General features: G+C 42.6%; 1 protein-coding gene across 1 annotated transcript; it reads right to left on the reverse strand.

Annotated features, from left to right (window-relative positions):
• On the reverse strand, nt 1–13,666 carry Rsl1d1 (ribosomal L1 domain containing 1). Its single transcript, XM_021654093.2, has 9 exons — nt 13,511–13,666; nt 12,781–12,920; nt 9,960–10,095; nt 8,337–8,485; nt 8,158–8,259; nt 5,734–5,827; nt 5,533–5,655; nt 1,471–1,734; nt 1–883 (listed from the first exon to the last, which is right to left on the reverse strand). Exons 1-9 carry the CDS (start codon nt 13,613–13,615, stop codon nt 626–628), a joined length of 1,371 nt encoding a protein of 456 aa, XP_021509768.1. The 5' UTR covers nt 13,616–13,666; the 3' UTR covers nt 1–625.
• Nucleotides 13,667–20,078: the final 6,412 nt, after the last annotated feature.

A 20,078-nucleotide genomic window follows, 5' to 3' on the forward strand; every position in this document is an offset into this window, starting at 1 on the left:
TTTATGCAGAAGCAGATGTCAAACTTTTAATTAAAAAAATACAAACATATAGAAGCAGTTGTCAGCAAATACAGTTTGTTTTTTTTTTGCCTCAAACCCCTAGTTTTTACATACAAAAAAATTAATTCAGAGTCACCCATGGAAACTTTTACAAAAATTATTTATGTCCAGGACTGCTAAAAAAGGCTGTGACAGAATCAGGACAAGAATACCTTTTTTTGTTTGTGTATTTTTCAAGATAGGGCTTCTCTCTGTAGCCTTGGTTGTCCTAGAGTTCTTTTGTAGACCAGGATGGCCTTGAACTTGGAGAGATCACCTCTGCCTCCCAAGTGCCAGGATTACCGGTGTGTACCACCAACCCTGGCCATAGTACCTCTTTTTGTGTGTTTTTGACAGTCCTGAGTACGATAGGACTCAGGACCTTGCACTGGGCTTTAAATAAATTCTTGGTTCATCCCAAGTGTCTCTCAAAACCCCAACTCTCTGGCCTTGGCTTCCTGAAATCTAGAAGGGCAACTCACACACATCTGCCTATCTTTGTGTTCCAGTTTTTCCTACCACACCCTAATTATTCTTGAAAAGCTTTTAGGTTAACTCTGATGTTCTTCAGGCTGAGCCACTAATTTTAGTTTGATTCGGCTCCCTGGGGTTTTTTGTCTTTGGGTGTGTTAGAAGTTTTCTTTACAGATTTCCTGGGAGTAAAGACCTTGGCCCCTGGCTTTCTGAGTTCCTGCACATCTACTTTTAGCTTCTTCCCTGAGGTCCCAGGCCTGGAAGCTTCTGAAGTCTCTGCAGCTGGTAGGACCTTCCTTTTCTTGCCACGGAGTGTATTTGGATCAGATCTCTTTTTTGGAGATTTTCCTTCTGTGATATTTTCTTCCATCTTGGAGAAAAAAAAAAAAAAAAGAAAGAAAGTTAGAAAATTAAGGCCAGAGCAACAAAGTTCAAGACCTCAGGGAGCCACTACTACACTAAGCGCCCTCAGCACGGTGGGATGAGCGGCCTTTCTATCTACTGTTATTTTCTTTTTTGACAACAAATCTTACCTGGCTGAAACTCATTACTTATAGTCCAGGCTGGGGTAGGAGCTGATAATGTTCCTGCCTCAGCCTGGGATTACAGGCACATACACTCTATTTTAGAGTACACTATTTCAAAAACAAAAACTTTATATATACCAGTGCGCTGTACTGTGTTGGCAGTAGATATCCCATGCTGACATCTTTTGAGTGCACTGAGCAGACACATGGGCTCAGCACTTTTTTTAATTATTTGGGTTGTTTTAAAGATAGGGTTTCTCCTTGTGTAACCCCGGAAGTCACTCTAGACTAGGCTGATCTCAAACTCAAGATTTTCACCAGCCTCTGGTTCCTGAGTGCTGGGATTAAAGGCGTGTACCACCACCACCACCTGGCATCACTTAGTACCTTTTGCCTGACACACAACAACTACTGGTATCAATAAAAATACCTTCACATTTTCTTTATCTCGAGTTTCTCCTATTGGTACCAGTTGTGGAATTGTTTCTTCATACTCATCTGTCACTTTCTGTTGTGCTTTTACATTGCTGGTCTTTTTCTTCTGGGATCTTGGACCATTTGCTGGTGCACTGCTGGTTTTACACACTAAGTCATCTTGAGGTGAAAGAGATGCAGCTTCCTTGGACTTTTTCCTTAACATTTTGTTTTTCTTCTTCAACTTTTCTTTTTCATGCTTTCTTTTTTTCTTCAGTTCCTACCAAAATACCAGATAAAAGTTTACCAGGGAAAACAACCAGAATACAGATGGCACAAATTTCGAAGCTGCAGTTCTGATTATTCATAAGCTCCCTAAAAGATCCTTGACCCATGCAAACAAAATACTCCATTTACAAATACATAAACCTCAGTCTACTCATTTGGAGGGTGAGGTGTTTTCAATCTGTAGCTCAGGCTCATTGGCCTTGAACTTAATCCTCTCCTACTTACCTGCCATATGCTACATCACTGACATGCTCTACCACACCTGGTCTACTCTGAATTTTATCCAGACATCTATATATACACAGATTCTGGCTGAAAGCTGAAAGAGTAACATCAGCATGTTAGTATATACCTGTAATCCTGACTACCTGGGAGGCTGAGACAGGATAGCAACCTTAAAGGCCAATTTGGGCTATTTAATGATGTTTAACAGTTAAACTGTGTCTTAAACTAAAAGAAAAGAACTGGGGTAAGGCGCAGCTGGTGCTCGCCTGAAATACTAGAGAGGGAGAGACAGGGAGATCTCTTGAGTTTGAAGCCAGCCTAGTCTACAAGGTGAGTCTAGGACAGCCAAGGCTACAGAGAAACCCTGTCTCTGTGTAAAAAAACAAAAACAAAACTGAGGGCTTAGTACAGTGTTAAGAGTCCATGCGTATCATGCCCAAGGCCTTGCAAGAGTTCAATTCATGCATGCAACTGAAAGAAAGATAAAGCAGAGATTAAACCCTAATGCCATATACTAAATAAAAGCCTACGAAATATTTTCCTGGTAAGAGTCTACACTCCAGAATATGAGCAGGAAGCAGAGCCCACGGTCACTGAGCCCAGTGGATCACACCACTGAACCACCTGTCTTTTGTGTAAGTGTGTATGTGCACACTACAAGTCAACTTAGGGCATTTTTTAGGAGATACCACTTTCCTTAAGACAGTCTCTTACTGGGATCTTGGGCTCGATGATTAGGCTACACTAGGCTAGCTGGCCAGAGAGTTCCTGGGATCCATTCATTTTTCTCCACCTCCCCAGAACTGGATCACACTTAGATACCATGCTTGCATAGCAGCACTTTTACCAACAGAGCCACCTCCCCAGACTTGACCCTCCAGTCTTCAATGTGGTTTAGGGTGGTTCAGAATACTTATACAGTTACTGCCTCACAGGTAAAAAGTTCATCATTCCTATACCTTTAATTGCTTCTTTACAGACTGTCAACTGTAATGATAAAGAACTGGGATGTTCCAATTTGGAGACGCCCCCTGAAAAAGTGGATTGATTCCTTTAATGGATGTGGGGAAACCCACCCTAAATTTAGGCATTACATCTTTAGTAGCAGCCCAGACAATATAGATCATGGCAGAATGAGGAAGAAAGATTTTTGGAGTGCCCTTTGCTCAATGGGCTTTCCCTCTTGCTGCTGACTTGATTTAACCAGTTGTAGTGCCATTTTTGAGAATTTTGGTTTCTTTAAAAAGACAAATATTAGTAAGAATGTGCTTTCATTTTAATCCCTGATGTAGGAATTTGGGGCTGCTTTGGATTGTCCACAGCAGCTGTCTATGATTTGCCTTGTGCTCTAGCAGAGACAATGGCTTTGCCATCCACAGACAGTTTCTAGGCTTGTGTGACATTTGGAATTCTGGGATCTGAGAGACGGTAGCTGGCTGTTAGTAGTTATGCTCAAAGAAGAAACAAGAAATAAATTAGATCCAGAATGTCCCTCTCCCCTCTAACCTTTCTTTCCTATCTAGTGATGGGGGTAAAACGGGGAGGGATGGGAATAAAGGGTGAGAAAAAGAACCTACAAAGTAGTGAAGACCAACTATACCCAGTTGTTGCTGCTATCAGCACCAGCAGTTCTCCAAAAATCCCTCAGGTCTTAGTCACCAAGTTTGGAGTGCTGAAGCACACAGGCTAGTAGACCAAACAGCTACTGGGTTTTCAACCTTTCCAGTGTGAAAGGTTTCAACCTTCACACTGAGACATAATGTTAGCTGATTATGGATATAGAAAACCAGCTATAGCATTAAAATGCCTGCTCTTTGTATTCTTAGTTCTGGATGAGAAGCCAGGCTTGTGGTTAATACCTTTAATGGAGAGTAAGGCAAGTGGATCTCTGTGAGTTCAAGGCCAGCCTAGTCTACAGTAAGAGAACTTATCTAAAAAATAAGCAAAACAAAAACAATGAAATAAAAAATAAAGGATTGATAAAAATTTTAGCCAGGGGGTAGTGATGCACATCTGTAACTCCACCACTCGGAGGCAGAGTTTAAGGTTAGCCTGGTCTACAAAGCAGCTTCCAGGCTCCAGGACTGTTACAGAGAACTCATGTCAAACAACAACAACAACAAGCTGGATGTGGTGGCACAAACCTTTAATCCCAGCATTTATGAGACAAAGGCAAACAGACCTCTCTGTGATCGAGTCCCGAGTTCAAGGCCAGTTTGGTCTACTAGCCAGTTTCAGGTCAGCCAAGGCTATGTAATGAGGCCTTTTCTCAACAAAACCAAAATTGGCTGGAAAAATGGCTCTGCAGTTAAGAGCATTTGCTCTTGAAAAGGACCTGGGTTGGATTCCCAGCACCAACATGGTCATAACTGTGACCAACATGGTCACAACTGTCCATAACTATAGTTCAAGGGAAGCTGATGGCCTCTTCTGACCTTGATAGGCTCAATGCATACATGTGGTGCAAACTACTCAGAACACACTAAAGTGCTCATTTAGACCAAGATGGCCTGGTCAAACTCAAGAGATCCTCCTGCCTCTGTCTCCCAAGTGCTGGGATTAAAGGACTGCACCACTACCACACAGCTCAAACTTAAAAACTCTAAACAATGCAAAACCAAAGGTAAACTGGAAAATAAACTTGGAAATGATTTATAACAATATTCCAAAAAGTGAGGACAACTTAGAAATGCTGTGGTCATGGTGTCTCTTTACAGTAATAGAACACTAATATGCAACTCCTAAAAATAAAGACATGAAACAAAATAAATAAAAAATTCAGTAGACGTAACTAACATAGCCAAAGAGAATTCACAAATGACACTATTCTAAACAGTATTAATCTCCACTCAAACTATTACTGTTGTGGAAAATAGCATTTGTAGTTCTAAACCTATAAATCAAAATTAGATTGAGGGCTGGAGAGATGGCTCAGTTAGCAAAGAGTTTGCATGCAAATATAAGGATATGTGTTTAATATCCTGTCACCCACATAAAAAAAGATGGGCACAATGGTTGGCATCTACAATCTTAATTGTGGGTGGGCACACAGACCGGGATCCCTGGAGCTCTTGGCCAGCTAGTCAAGCCAATCAGTGACCTTCAGGGAAAGATCTTGTCTCAAAAATCAAGATGGAAGCTGGGAGTGATGGCACATGCCTTTAATGCTGGCACTTAGGAGGTGGCTAGCTTGGTCTACAAAGCAAGTTCCAGGACAGCCAAGCCTAGACACAGAGAAACCCTGTCTCCAAAACACCAACACTCCCCTAGACCCCCCCATTAAGATGGCGAGCAACTGGGGAAGATATCCAATGTTGACCAGAATACAGAATTAAGATGTGTCTTGTTGGGGCTGGAGAGATAATAGCTCAGTGGTGAAGAGCACTGGCTGTTCTTTCAGAGGACCCAGGTTCAATTCCCAGTACCAACATGGTAGTTCATAACTCTAATTCCAGGAGATCTGACACTCATAGACACACATGCAGGCAAAACATGCTTTAGTCTTGATCTCTTTTGGCTACATTTTATTATTAAGCCCAAACAATATGAGAACTTTTATACTAACTTTTTTCCGCATACTACGGAAGGATCCGCTGTTTTCATCCTGAGATGTGACGAAGGAGGAAAAGATGGGAAGGGAAACTGACTTCTCCGTTTTCAGGAACAAGAGTTTCACACTCTGCCATTTCTGAAACAAAGTAATAATGTCATCTACACACTGCTTCTTTTAAATGGAAAATATACTCATGCACTTGCCATACTGTACCTCTGGCAATTTTTCTGAAAGCATTTCTGAGACAGCCAGGATATTTTCAATGATGTGCTGAGTCTCCATTCCGGTGTGACCAATACGTATAGTACTAGAATTGAATAAAGAAACAGAGAAAGTTTTAAATCTTTAATTTAGCATTTTAAAACTCTATCCCCAGTGGCCGTGGTGGGGTACAGCTTTAATCCCAGCACTGGGGAGGCAGAGGCAGGTGGATCTTTGTGAGTTAGAGGCCAGCCTGGTCTAAAGAGCGAGTATAAGACCGCCAAAGCTACACAGAGAAAAGCCAAACAACCGCCCCCATTCCCTGAAGTAAAACACAGCATGCTAAAAGAAACCACAGGGTGGACCATGAGATGGATCAGCCAGTAAAAGCATTTGCTACACAAGCCTGACAAGTTGAGCTCAAGACATGGAGCCCAAGGATAGGCGGTCAAACCTCAATGAATTCAGTATAAAAGGAAAACTGACCCTGTAAATAGCTCTGACACATATACATGTTACAAATTAAAACAAAACAGGAAAAACCACAGGTTTCTGAGAGGACCCCAAAGCTGTTCTGGGCAGAAATTAACTCTAAGAGGGTCACTGATACCTCAGAGTTTTCACACCCCATGCAGCTAGGTCCTTAAATGGTTCCTGTCTCTGATGACTAACAGGTGTTAACATCTGAGCAGCTAAGGGACAGGGAATAAGGAATGAACAGGAAGCCCAGGAGGGCTCCTACAGCACTGGGTCTACCCACCCTGACAGCCTACCTCCTCACTAAAGACTCACTGTGGTGGCATTTTATAGAGCATTAGACACTGGCTGTTTTGTAGCTCCTTTTTCTCTAGTCAGCTACTGGCTGGGTCTGTCTACTCTGCATGTGCGCACAAAGCTACTTGCCCACGTGAAAAATAGGAGAGGAAGAGACGAGACAGGAAGCCACTGTACCAGGCAGAGAACAGAAATAATTAAACAACCTCACTATGCAGTGCAGGCTACTACCCTCAAACCAGGGGCCCTCTTGGCTCAGCCTCTCTTGTGGGATCATGTGAGCTATAATATTTGTTATCTTCAACCTTCCTTGTGAAACCAATCAAGGGCCTTCCCTCCTGTAGGCAGGATGCAACAAGAACATATTTATGGTACTTGTTCTTGCTAAGCCTGGAGACCTATACTGACACTATCTTTGATCACATAAGGTTGGAAAGTAGTCATTATCCTTACTTTTTTAAAGCTGGGGATGGTGGCACACATGCCTTCAATCCCAACATTCAGGGTAGAGGCCAGAGGATCTGAGCTCCAGGACAGACAAAATTATATAGTGAGAGGCTATGTCAAAACAACAAAATGGTTACATTTTCCAAAATACCTTTAAAATCTATTTTGAGACAGGGTCTCAGATTCTCGCCTTAGCTGGTCTGGAACTCTCTATGTAGAACTCTCTCTGTTTGCCTCTGACCTTCCCAGTGCTAGGGTTAAAGGAATGTGTTACCATGCCTGGCTTATTTCAAGTGTGTGTGAGTGTCACAGGACAACATTCAGGTACCAGTTCTCTCCTTCTGACAATGATGGTCCTAGGGACCAAATACAGGTTGTCATTCTTAGTAGTTAGGTGCCTTAAACCTGAACCATCTTCTTGATCCAAAGGTCTTTTCCTTAGCTGAGGTATAAGGGTTTATCTAGTTCAGGATCCTGAGTGTGAATGAAAAGAAGGGACAACTATGTAGCTATTTTCTCCCAGCTTAAACATTCCTCATAAAGAAGGAAGACAAAAGGTTTCAACAGGTACAAGACTGTGAGCCTTCTCCCCAAGGCTATGTAAGAAGCAGATACCTTAGATGGAGTTGCCTAAAGCTTGACAGAGAACTCCAGTGGTACAGTGTTTATGACATCAGCCATGCTGGAGCAAGCCTTCAGTGATACAGATGCTTAGACATGTTTCTTTAAATAAGATCACCTGTGCCACTCGAGGTCAGCACAGTAAACGTACTGTTCATCAAGACAGAATCATGGAATCATTTCCTTGGTCTATGGTTAATGCCCTACCTGCCATGAACAAACATTTATTCACCTCTCTCCAAGAAAATCAGACAACAAAGACCCCGAACTTGTTAATGGGGGATTAAAATTACTTCTAAAAAACTTTTTCCTAAAGTCTTAAACTTCTTAGGGTTTTAACAGAAGGACCTGGTTTCACTAATACAATCCTTTACGTTAAAAAAATGGATTCAATCACCACAACGTGCAAACTTTAAAAAGATACACATCAGCGGGTGTGGTAGTGCTCACCTTTAATCCCAGCACTCCGGAGGCAGAGACAGGAGGATCTCTTTGAGTTCCAAGTTAGCCTGGTCTACAAATTAAATCCAGAACAGCCGGGCTCAAAAACCCAAACCAAAATAAAACAAAAAGAGTCACACATCGATATGTTACCTGCAAGAACCATGTTTAGAGATGTTTAAGACAGTCCCTGTGATACGGCGGTCAATCTCTTTGGACAGATTCTTGGCCAGAAGATTGACAGGTACTGGAACTCTGTAAACACACAGGCATCAGAACACTGCATATAAAAACTGCACAACATTCAGTTTAGTCACCGCAAATAAACTTACTTCTTCCTCTGATAGAAATGCCTTCCTATGTGTGTGGGCAAATGTCGCCTAATTCTTTCATCAGTAATGAAGATGTCAAAGCTACCCAAGAGACGGAGCTTGGCTTCATAGGCTTTATATTCTGTCTTTAAAGTTTTAAAAGGGATAATCTAAAACACAGAAACAAGAGAAAAACCATAAAATGTTAAGACGCTAAAGCAGAAGAAATATTTCCTATTCGGATTTGTCCTAGAGCCATGCCCCTCTCAGTTTAATGAATTCCTAAGGATCTAAAATGTCCCAGACACTGTACCAAATGCTTGAAGACTGAGAAAAATTATCAAAGATCCTGAATAAAAACCCACTATATAAGGCCAGGCACCTAAGTAGATGAAAATGGGAGTCGTAGGTTGGAGACTGTTAACCTTGAGGCTAGGCCCCAGCAACTGAGCCAGATGCTATCTCAAAACAAAGTAAAATGAGCTGGAGAGGTAGCTTACTGGTTAAAAGCAATGGCCGCTCTTACAGAGGACCTGGGTTTGATTCTCAGCACCCACATACTACCTCACAGTCATATGTACCTCCTTCTAGTTCCAGGGAACCCAATATTGTCTTCTGGCCTCCATGTTATGTACCTGTATGCACAAGGTGCAGACACATGCAGACAAAACACCTAGATACATTTAAAAAAAAAAAAAGTGTCTTGGGAATGGCATAGGGAAGTAGCACCCCATGTAGTCGTGCACCTTAATCCCAGCATGAAGGAGGATCTCTGAGTTGGATGCCAACCTGGTCCCCATTCCAAGTTTAGGGCAGAGAATTAACTTTGGATTTAATTCTAGTACCAGGAGAAATAAAAAGAACCAATGAGTACAAAGATACACAAACATCACAAACAGGGTCAGAGGCAGACACATGATGCTTTACAAGTACAGAGGGCTTGACACAAACAATTAAGTTTTAGATAATCTGTAATAGGACTACAGAGTGGTTTGGTGCTCTAACTGCTCTTGCAGGGAATTTCATGCCCCCTCTAGCTTTCTTAGGCACTGCACTCACAGTAATTAAAAAGTAATATATAGGGCTGGAGAGATGGCTCGGAGGTTAGAGCACTGGTTGCTCTTCCAGAGGTCCTGAGTTCAATTCCCAGCAACCATATGATGGCTCACAACCATCTACAATGAGATTTGGTACCCTCTTCTGGCTTGCACACATACATTCAGGCAGAATACTGTATACATAATAAATAAATCTTAAAAAAAAGTAATATATAAAATCTGACATGCACAAACACAATACAGCCAGCCAAAAGCCTTGACAATTAGATCAAAAACAGAAAAATGGGCTGGAGAGATGGCTTAGCAGTTAAGAGCACTTGCTGCCCTTTTGAAAGACCTAGATTTTACTTCCCAGCAACCATCAAGCAGCTCACAACCACCAGTAACTCAAGCTCCAGGGGATTTGATACCTTCTTCTGGCCTCTTAGAACACCTGCATCCACGTGGTACATATGCATAACATTAGGAACACACAAATCCATAAAAGAAGTGAATTAAAAATAAAGAGAAAAATAGACCTGAAGACCCTCCCAAATAGAGCAGTGTATCATATTACATCTCAATTAAGTAATAACATGATTCCTACCCGAGAGACACTGTTAACTCCATGCTTTTTCAAAAGCTTTTTATAGAAACCTTCTGTCTGTTCAGGTGATTCACAATCATCTTTGGTAAACAGACAGACTTCTGACGAATCTGATAGAATACTATGAGGTAAAGACCTGCAAAACATGACAAAATCAAGGAGCAAAGCATTATTCCAGAAAATACATGTATTACCCACAACATATACTTACCCTAACTTAAAATTAATTTTTGGGAGGTGTTTCACGGCACATATGTGAGGTCAGAGGGTAGCTTTTGAAAACTGGTTCTCTCCTTATATCATGTGAATCAAAAAGTCTGAAATCAGGTCTTTAGGACTAGTGGCAAGCACCTTTACCTGAACTATCCGGTCAGTCCTATTTAACCTCACTCTAATTTTTTTCTTCTTAAGGCATGCCAGGTGTGGTGATATATGCTTGTAATTCCAGCTTTAAAGAGATGAAGGAAGTAATATCAAAAGTACCAGGGCAGACCATAAAAACAAACACCAAAAACTACAGAAATCAACAAGGTGAAAAGTTGAGGAAAGAGAGTAAAGGATGCAAACAGAGGGCTGGGAGTGCAGCTCACTGTGAGAGCAGTTAACCTCATACAGTCAAGACACAGGTTCCATTTCCCAATGAGATAGCTTCGTGTATTCAATATACAAGCATAAGATCTGTGTTCATCCCTCAAATCCACGTGACAGAGGAGGCTGGTGATGAGCATTGGTTATATCAGTGAAGGTGGAGACAAGAGAATCCATGGGGCTCAATAGTCAACTAGTCCATCTATTTGATGAGCTCTAAGGAAATGAGACTCGCCTAAAAGAGGCAGATGGTGTTCCCAAGGAAGACGTCCAAGGATGTCCTGTCCTCTACACTCATGAGCTCACGAACCCATAGGCACACAGCCAAAAATGTGTATGCATAAAGACACATGTGTTAAGGTAATGTGGGGGCTGGGGGAGTGGTCCCTGCACTTCAAAACAAGTTGTGTTCCATTCCTAGCATTCACCCGCAGCTTGCAACTGAATGTCACTCTAGTTCCTGGGAATCCAGTGGCCTCTTCTGCCCTTTCACAGACACTAGGCATATGTATGGTACAGACATGCACACAGGCAAAACAATCATGCACCTAAAAACAAACAAACAAACCACCTCTACAAAGTAATTGGGAGCTATAGAGAAGGCTCAGTGATCAAGAGCACTGGCTGCTCTTCCAGAGGACCTAAGTCTAGTTTCCAGTACCCACATAACAGTTTGACAAATATGTTTAACTCCAGTTCCAGGACATCAGATCCTCTTCTGATCCCCACTGGCTGCCCTTCTGAAGGACCTACAACAACCATCAGGCAACTCAGAACCACCAGTAACTCAAGCTCTAGGGGATTTGATACCTTCTTCTGGCCTCTGAGGACACCTGCATCCACGTGCTACATATACATAATATTAGGAACACACACATCCATAAAAAAAATAAATTAAAAATAAAGAGAAAAATAGACCTGAAGACCCTCCCAAATACCACGGTGTATCATATTCTATAAATTATACATACACACAAGTATTCTTTAAAAAATCATTTGGGAATCAGAAGTGTCTTTCCTCTCTAACCCTTCCAGTGCCCTCACTTTTGGAGAAAAACAGCTATCCTCCTACATACTTTGTTAAGCAGAGCTGGTTGTCACACAATGTCATAATAGTTTAAGTTCATCTCTAACCATGAGTTTCAGAGTGATCACAAATTATTTTTTGTTAGTAAAAGAAGCTCTCAAATATTGCACAGGACCAATTTATACTAACGTGATTTCGTATATTCCTTTATAGTTCTTAGTCTGCCAACTCTACAGCAGAGGAATCCGACCCAGGACAGCTAACAAAATCACACAATATCAATATACAGGCAGACCTGATGAGTCTGGCCTGGCGCAGTGGTGCACGCCTGTAATTCCAGCAGCAGAGGCAGGTGGATCAAAGCCACCTGGTCTACAAAGCTAGTCCAGGACAGCAAAGGCTACACAGAGAAACCCTGCATCAGAAAAAACAAAAACAAAAACAAAAACAAAAAAAACCAAACAAACAAAAAAAAACAGAGGTAGAGGGAGGGAGAGGAGATGTGCTGGATGCCACACCTGACAACCAGAGCTCAAATCCCAGAAACAACATGGCAGGAGAGAAATGATTATTCTCTGTGTCTTCCACATGTATGCCCTTAACCCCCCAGACACAGACACATTTAAAACATTTTTACCTGGACAGTGGTGGCACACACCTTAAATCTCAGCACTCAGGGAGGCAGAGTCTGAAGTCAGCCAAAGCTATAGAGAAGCCCTTGTCTTGAACAACAAAGACATTTTATTATTATGTATTTACTTAGTTTCAAAACATGGTTTCTCTGTGTAGCCCTAAATGTCTTCTGACTGCATGCCTCTGCCACACCTGGCTCTAAAAATCTTTTTAGAAAAGAAAATACCAGGCTAGAGACAGTGCAGAACTGAGCACACTTGGCAGTTACGAGCAGTTGCTCCTTTCCCAGATCTGATTTCAGTTCCCTGTACCCACACTGGGCTGCTCACAACCTCTTTTGTCTCTCGATTTCCAGCTGATCTAACATTCTCTTTTGGCTTTTGCAAGGAGTGGACACTTGTGATACACATTTATATACTTAGACACTCTTAAGTGAGTGAACACCTTTAATCCTAGCAGGCAAAAGGTTGAGGCTGAGCTATTACTGTGAGTTTGGGGGCCAGGCAAGACTTAGTAACATACCAGCAAAAAAATGAAACACCAAACAACTTAAACAGATAAATTAGAACTTACATTCTGACTCGAAGTTCCTTTGCTGGAATTTTCCATAATATCACCATTAAAAATACGTTCTCATTCTCATTCAAAAGCAATTCAGTACTACTTTTTCTGGACCTGGAGTGTGCAAACAGAACTTCCACAGCCTTTCTGATCTGCAGAAACACAGAAATAAGTTAATTTTCTCAATCTAGGTTAATTGCTCCAATGTATACACATTTGTTTCCTTTGTTCCTTTATAATACGCAAAATTTATCAGCATATTAGGATCTTACACAGTTTGTACCCAGGGCAATTTAAGAATCCATCCAAAGACCCCACCCAAGTACCTGCCTCTCGGATCTGTTTACAAGGTGTCTTTTCTACTTAAGAGAAAGGGCTATACGGAAGCTTCTCCTGACCTCCATGAGAAAGTACACAATGAGGAAATGAGCACCATGCTGGGAGCATTTACAGAGCATCATGTGCCCGGCCCTGGGCAAAACGCTTCTTGCACGTGCACGTACAGATGTCCTGTAATCCTGCAGAACGGGGCGCAAAAACCCATTTTAACAGGAGGCAGGTAGGTCGTAAGCCTGAGACGCGAACCGGTTGGAGTGCGTTTTCAGCGACCTCCTTCAAGCTCCGGGGCGCCCACGCAGTCGCGGGCCAATTCTGGACTTCCAGGCCTCTCGCCCCACACCCCGCGCCTCACGCCGGCCCCAACCACCCTGCTTCCGAATCGCTGTCCCCAAAAGCCACTCGCCTGCTCTTTGTCCAGCTGTTCCAGAGCGGTAGGCTTCGCTTGCACCGCGGTAGTGGTCGCCACGGCGTCTGAGGCAGGGGTGGAGGCGGACGCAGAGCGCTCCATGACGCCTCGTGTAGAACTCAGGAGTTAGGACGTTTGCGCAAGCGCAGGGCCGAGGCCCGGAACCGGAAGACAAAGGGCAGGCCCTCAGGGGCCTCTCGTCATTTCCGGGAAGGCGCGGAATTTGATGGCCCGGCGTCCCTCTGGAGTGGTTGGTGGGGGGGAAGTAGGCTGCTGCCGCAGTCATTCCTGAGGCGGCGCCTCTCCTCGCGTCCTCCTATGTCTAAGGCGGCAGGCCTCGCAAACCCTTTCGCTCCTCCACGGAAGACAGCGAGCGACTGCCCTGAGGAGAGAGGCTGGAGCCCAGTCCTCAACCTCATGCTGTCCTCTGAAGACATGGCTTAGGATGCCGTGCCTCATCCACTCCGTCGTAGCTTCGGTCGTCGCTTGCCTCAAACTGGTGGTGTTCCCTTGAAGTAATGAGGAACCCCCAACACTAGGGGCGTGAAGCTGCGTGAAACGAAAATCTGAGTCGGTCTCTAGGGAGTGTCTGCCCAGGTAAGACCCTGGACCGGACTACCTGTGAGGGTAAAGGTGGGATAACGCGTAGGGGAATGCTCCAGATGTCTTCCTCCTCCTCTAGTGCCTTCCGCAGACAACACCACCCCCTCGAACCTTCCAGAACTGTTAGAAACATACCTTTCCCCACTCACTCTCTTTTAAGTATTTTTTTTTTTCTTAATATTAAGAGTAGTTGCCAAGCATACCCATGTGCTGACCTTTCCTCATATAGTGCCTTTGAGGTTGTTTTCCATCAGTACAGGGAACTCTGAAAGGTACCATTAGTTTTTATTTTGGTTCTTTTGAGACAGGCTCTCTTTATTATGTCTGTTTTGGTTGTCCTGGAACTCTTCATGTAGACCAGGCTGTCCTTGAACCCACAGAGACCCTCCTGCCGTAGTTTCTTGAGTGCTAGGATTAAAATCATTCTACAAGCCAGTGTGGGCGAGGGCAGTGGGCGTGGTGGCCAGCCTGGTCTACTAAGTGAGTCCAGGACAGCCAGGGGTACACAGAGAAACCCTGTCTCAAAAAACCAAATCAAACCAAACAAAGCATTCGCCAATATGCCCCACTTACTCTATTTTTTTTTAAATCACTATCTTGCTGTATAGCCCAGGTTGTTCTAAAATTTGGCTTGAGCCCTCTGTACTTCCCATATGTTAGGATTACAACAGTGAGGTCCTCTCCTGCCTTCTACCAGTACAGCTATATCTTTTTTTTTTTTTAAGGAACTTTTAGGTAGATATTAAGGATAGTGACAGTCTTTGAAGGTAGTTATGCAAATTTTTCTTTATTATTTATACAATATTTTGCGTGCACACCAGATCTTACTTACTATAGATAGTTATGAGCCACCAGGTGGTTGCTGGGTATTGAACTCAGGACCTTTGGAAGAGCAGTGAGTGTCCTTAACCTCTGAGCCAGCTCTCCAGCCCAGTTATGTGAATTTTTTGAGATCTGAAGAAATGGGACTAAAATGCTCTCCATTGTCAGTTTTCCAAGTGTTTCTTATATGAAAGACTAATGTTCTGCTGGTATCTAATTAGGACCTTGTCTTGACTTGCCTAAGACATTTTGAAAAGTCATTGGCACCTACTTCTACTTGTCTCAGCATATTTCAACGAATTGTTACAGTGGGCTTGAGATATGCAGGTTTCCTAACACTCTAAAGAACATTGCTGGTAGATGTTCTTTTGTCTGAATTCAAGTTTGAGAACCAGACCTTTTTTTTTAAATAATTTATTTAATTTTATGTACATTAGTGTAAAGGTGTCAGATCCCTTGGAATTGGGGCATAGACAGTTGTGAACTGTCATGTGGGTGCTGGGAATTGAACCCGGATCCTTTGGAAGAACAGGCAGTGCTCTTAACCACTGAACCATCTCTCCAGCCCCCCCCCCCTTTTAAAGATTTTTATTATGTATACAGAATTCTACCTTTATGTACACCTGCACTGCAGAAGAGGGCACTAGATTTCATTATAGATGGTTGTGAGCCACGATGTGGTTGCTGGGAATTGAACTCAGGACCTTTGGAAGAGAAGCCAGTGCTCTTAACCTCTGAGCCATCTCTCCAGCACCCCTTTTTTGGTTTTTTGAGACAGAATTTCTTTGTGTAACCCTGGCTCTCCTGTAAATCTCAAACTCACCAAAATTCCCCTCCCTGGTCTCCTGAGTGCTGTGATTAGCGGTTTGCTTTTTGTTTTTTTAAGAAGAGATTTATTATTTTTATTTTATGTGTATGGTGCATTGCTTGCTTGTATATCTGTGCACCACATGTGTGCAGCAGTGCTGGTGGAGGCCAGAAGAGGGTGTTGCATTCTCTTAGAACTGGAATTACAGATGGTCGTAAACCACCATGTGGGTGCTGGGAATTAAACCCTGGACTTCTAGAAGAGCAACCAGTGCTCTTAACTGCTGATCCATCTCTCCAGCCCCAAGCATCAGACTTTGGGGCCAAGGAAATAGGATGAATTCAAATGGTAGATTCTGGAAGTGTTTGGAAACAGTAACTGACTAGAGCCAGAGAATTGCAAAATGGAGAGATGGGATATGAAGCTTTTTTTTAAAGACTTATTTATTTAATTGTATATAAATGCTCTATCTGCATCTACACCTGCACTGCCAGAAGATGGTACCAGATTACATTGTAGATGGTTGTGAGCCACCATGTGGTTGCCGGGAATTGAATTCAGGACACCTCTGGAAGATCAGACAGTGCTTTTAACCACTGAGTCATCTCCCCAGCCCCAGATATGAGGCTTTTAAAGCTGAAAGAGGAACTGGTTATCAAACTGTGATTACACTTGAAAGAAATCATAAAAAATACTAATAGCAAAGGAAAAGTGATGGATTATACTTTAGTGAAGTTAATCTAATTGTGGTATTGCAAGGTGAAAAATAGAAATCTCTTTGATATTCCTACTCCCAAGTAATGAATCTTTAACACATACATCCCACATACCCCCCTTTTAGTGTGGGCTGATTTAGTGACTTCGTTCTTTCTAATACAGTATTGAAAAATGATAGATGTCGGGGCTGGAGAGATGGCTCAGAGGTTAAGAGCACAGGCTGCGCTTACAGAGGTCCTGAGTTCAATTCCCAGCAACCACATGGTGGCTCACAACCATCCAAAATGAAATCTGGTGTCCTCTTCTGGCGTGCAGGTGTACATGCAAACATACTGTATACATAATAAATAAATCTTTAAAAAAAATGATAGATGTCAAGCCTGGCATGGTGCTTACAATCCTAGTATTGAGGGGCTTGAGGCAGAAAAATTGCAGTGAATTCTAGGTCAGTCTGGGTTACTGAGCAATACTCTTTCTCAGTGTGGTTTCTGAAATTATGATTACTTATAACTTTTCTCTTTTACAACTCCCTGTCTTATTCACTCATTTGTAAGGCAGCCCTAGAGGGAGAGAAGCCAGATGCTATGTTGTGAGACTACTTTGATAACCATCTAGCAACCATATACAATGAAGTTGGAAGTAGAGCCTTCTTTGCAAACACATGAGAGACTACAAGTCAGAACCATCCAGCTGTGCTGTTCCCAGCTTTCTCACAAAAACTGAATAAGCCTTTGTTAATTTTAGCTAGCAAACTGGGGTGATTTGTTCTTTATCAGTAGGTATTTGATAGAAATTTATAGTCCTCACAGCTTTAAACCCACTCACATATTCAATTATGTAACTTCTGAATTTTTTTTTTTCCGAGACAGGGTTTCTCTGTGTACCCTTGGACTAACTTTGTAGACCAGGCTGTCCTTGAACTCACAACGATCTGCCTGCCTCTGCCTTCTAGAGTGCTGGGATTACAGGTGTGTGCTACTGCACCTGGCTGTAGCATTGAATTTTTGAACCTCACATTCACCAAGTCTTACCATGAACTCATTATCATTCTCTCTACCTGCTACTCTTCTTGTATTTGCTTTCTCAGTAGTGGGTACTCTAAGACATAAGAGAATTATTTTTAACTTTCTTCTCTTCATCCCCAATTTGATGAATAATAGTTTGCTGTGTGGATTTGATGCCTCACACTCCTAATACAAGCACTTAGAATTATGGAATTAGGAATTTCAAGGTAAGCCTCAGCTCCCTGCCGTATTTAAGGCCAGTCTAAGCTACGTGAAACCCTGTCTCAAGACAAGACATTGGAGATACATGGAAACCTAGGTTATTCCCAAATTTCTGAGCCTAAATTGGTGGTACTAGTTATTAATAGAATTTGAAAATGAAGGAAAAGGAACAGATTTGGAGGTTATGGGAATGGACTTTTTTTGGGCTGGTGGGAGGACTCAGCAGGTACAGATACCTGCCATCATACCTGACAGACTGATTTTGATTCAGAGAACCCATATCATGGAAGGAGAAATCAGACCTGCAATCTGCAAGTTGCCCTATAATGTAGAATGCCATTTAATCTTCCAAAGGTATCTGAGGTAATTTGGGGAAATCAGGCATCTTCTGCTGGGGTTCCTGGACTGCCTCTAAGAAGCTTACTGGGAATTTACTCCATTGACCTGGATATCCCAGAAAACCAGTGGGCTGTTAACATTACCCAAATTGTCCCCAGATATTTGCAGAAAGTTGCAGCAGTTAAAAGGGTTTGAAGGAATGAATAGGTCATGACTGTTAGAGAAAGTTCAGAAGACTTTTAACAATGGAGATCCAGATGAGGAAAGACATAAGGCTGGCCAGGATAATGGTAGCCAAATTTAGGAAGGTCCTGAGGGAAGCCAAAAGTACCCCAGGTGACCAAATCAGTGCTGAGCCAGGATGGAGGACCAGTGTGCCTATTATAAGAAAAAAAAGAGAAAATAAATGCCTAAAAATTCAAAGACAAGAAAAAGAGAATGATCTTCAGTCTAACTCGATCAGAGTGATGGGATCAGAGCACCATACCAGTAAGCCCCCAGGAGCCCATGACCACAAGAAGATAGAGGGCAAAACTCTATGGTTCCTGGTGAATACAGGCATAGCCCAGTCAGTACTGGCCCAACCCCTGGGCTCCATAACTAAGGAGAGAACCACCATCCAAAGGGCCACAGAAATAAGCATCTACTCCTGGACCACCAGCCAAGAAGTGAAACTTGAACAGGGTACTGTGCCTCATTCTTTTCTTGTTATGCCAGATTGTCCATATTCCTTGATTAGTAGAGACTTGTTAAGAAAACTTGCCACCATCACCGTTCTGGACCAGGTAGATCTGTACTCAGCAATTCTGGTAAATTTCCTTTTATTGGAAGAATATAAAATGACAGAAATGAGTGCTGGAAAACTAGGAACTGACGAACTACTCTTAACAGAATTAATGCTAACGTCTGCAACGGTCATAAAGACCAGTTCTCCTGGGCTGTCTTCACAGTGGCTTCCAGTTATTGTTCAACTCTTGAACTGAGCTTTTTGTTTAAGGGTTAAACAATACCCAGTCTGGAAAGAAGCCAAAGCTGGGCATTAGAAAACATATCAACTGCTTTGGAGACGCAGGAATTTTGGTGCCCTGACACTCAGCTTGGAACTCTCTGCTACTCCCTATTGTCAAGACAGGCACCAAAGACTACCACTCTGTTCAGGACTTAAAAGAAGTAAATAGAAGAGTTGAATCTGTTTACCTGATTTAAACTTTTCTCAGCCTATTGGCTCCAGGAAAAAACTGTATATATTATTTTAGACCTGAAGGAAGGAAGCCTTTTTCTCTCTGCCTCTGGTGCCTTTGAACAAACCTGTATTTGTTTTTGAATGGACAGATAATGAGTCAGGATCTGACAATTGAACTGGACTCAACTACCACAGAGGGCTAAGAACTCTTCCAAAAGAACTGTTTGATGAGGCTCTTAGTGCACACCTGGTTGGATATCACCAAGAGCACCTGAGCATCACCCTCTTGCAGTATGTGTATGATCTCATTCCTGCATGCACCCTAGAAGACTGCCAACAAACTACCAAAGAATTGCTTGCAATGCCCCAGCAGCTGGGCTACCAATTTTTGTCTGTCAGAAAAGGCCCAGTTTATGCTCCAATAAGGTAAGTTATCAGGTATATTGCTTGGAGGAAAGCAGCAGAACTCTGTCCTCAAAGCAGGATCCAAGCTCTCTTGAATATTCCTGAGCCACAGGATAAAAGGCAGGTGAGAGAATTCCTAGAGACAATGGATGCCTAACTTTGCAGAAATAGCAAAGCTATTGTACCAGAGCCTAGGGGGAGATGGCCCTTTATGCTGAAAGGACAAGGAAAAGGAAGACTTCTAAAAGTTCAAGGAAGCTTTGATGTCAGCTCTAGTTCTCAGGCTCCCTGACATTGTTAAACCTTTCTATTTGTTTGTGGATAAGTGGAATTGAGTGGTGAAATATGTATTGACTCAAACTTTGAGACTACGGAAAAGGTCTTGTGGCTTTTTTTTGTAAACATCTAGACCTAGTCGCAGCAGAATGGCCAGCTTATACCTAGGCCGTTGCTGACACCACC

Source organism: Meriones unguiculatus, chromosome 11 (assembly GCF_030254825.1).
Source record: "Meriones unguiculatus strain TT.TT164.6M chromosome 11, Bangor_MerUng_6.1, whole genome shotgun sequence".
Taxonomy (NCBI): domain Eukaryota; kingdom Metazoa; phylum Chordata; class Mammalia; order Rodentia; family Muridae; genus Meriones; species Meriones unguiculatus.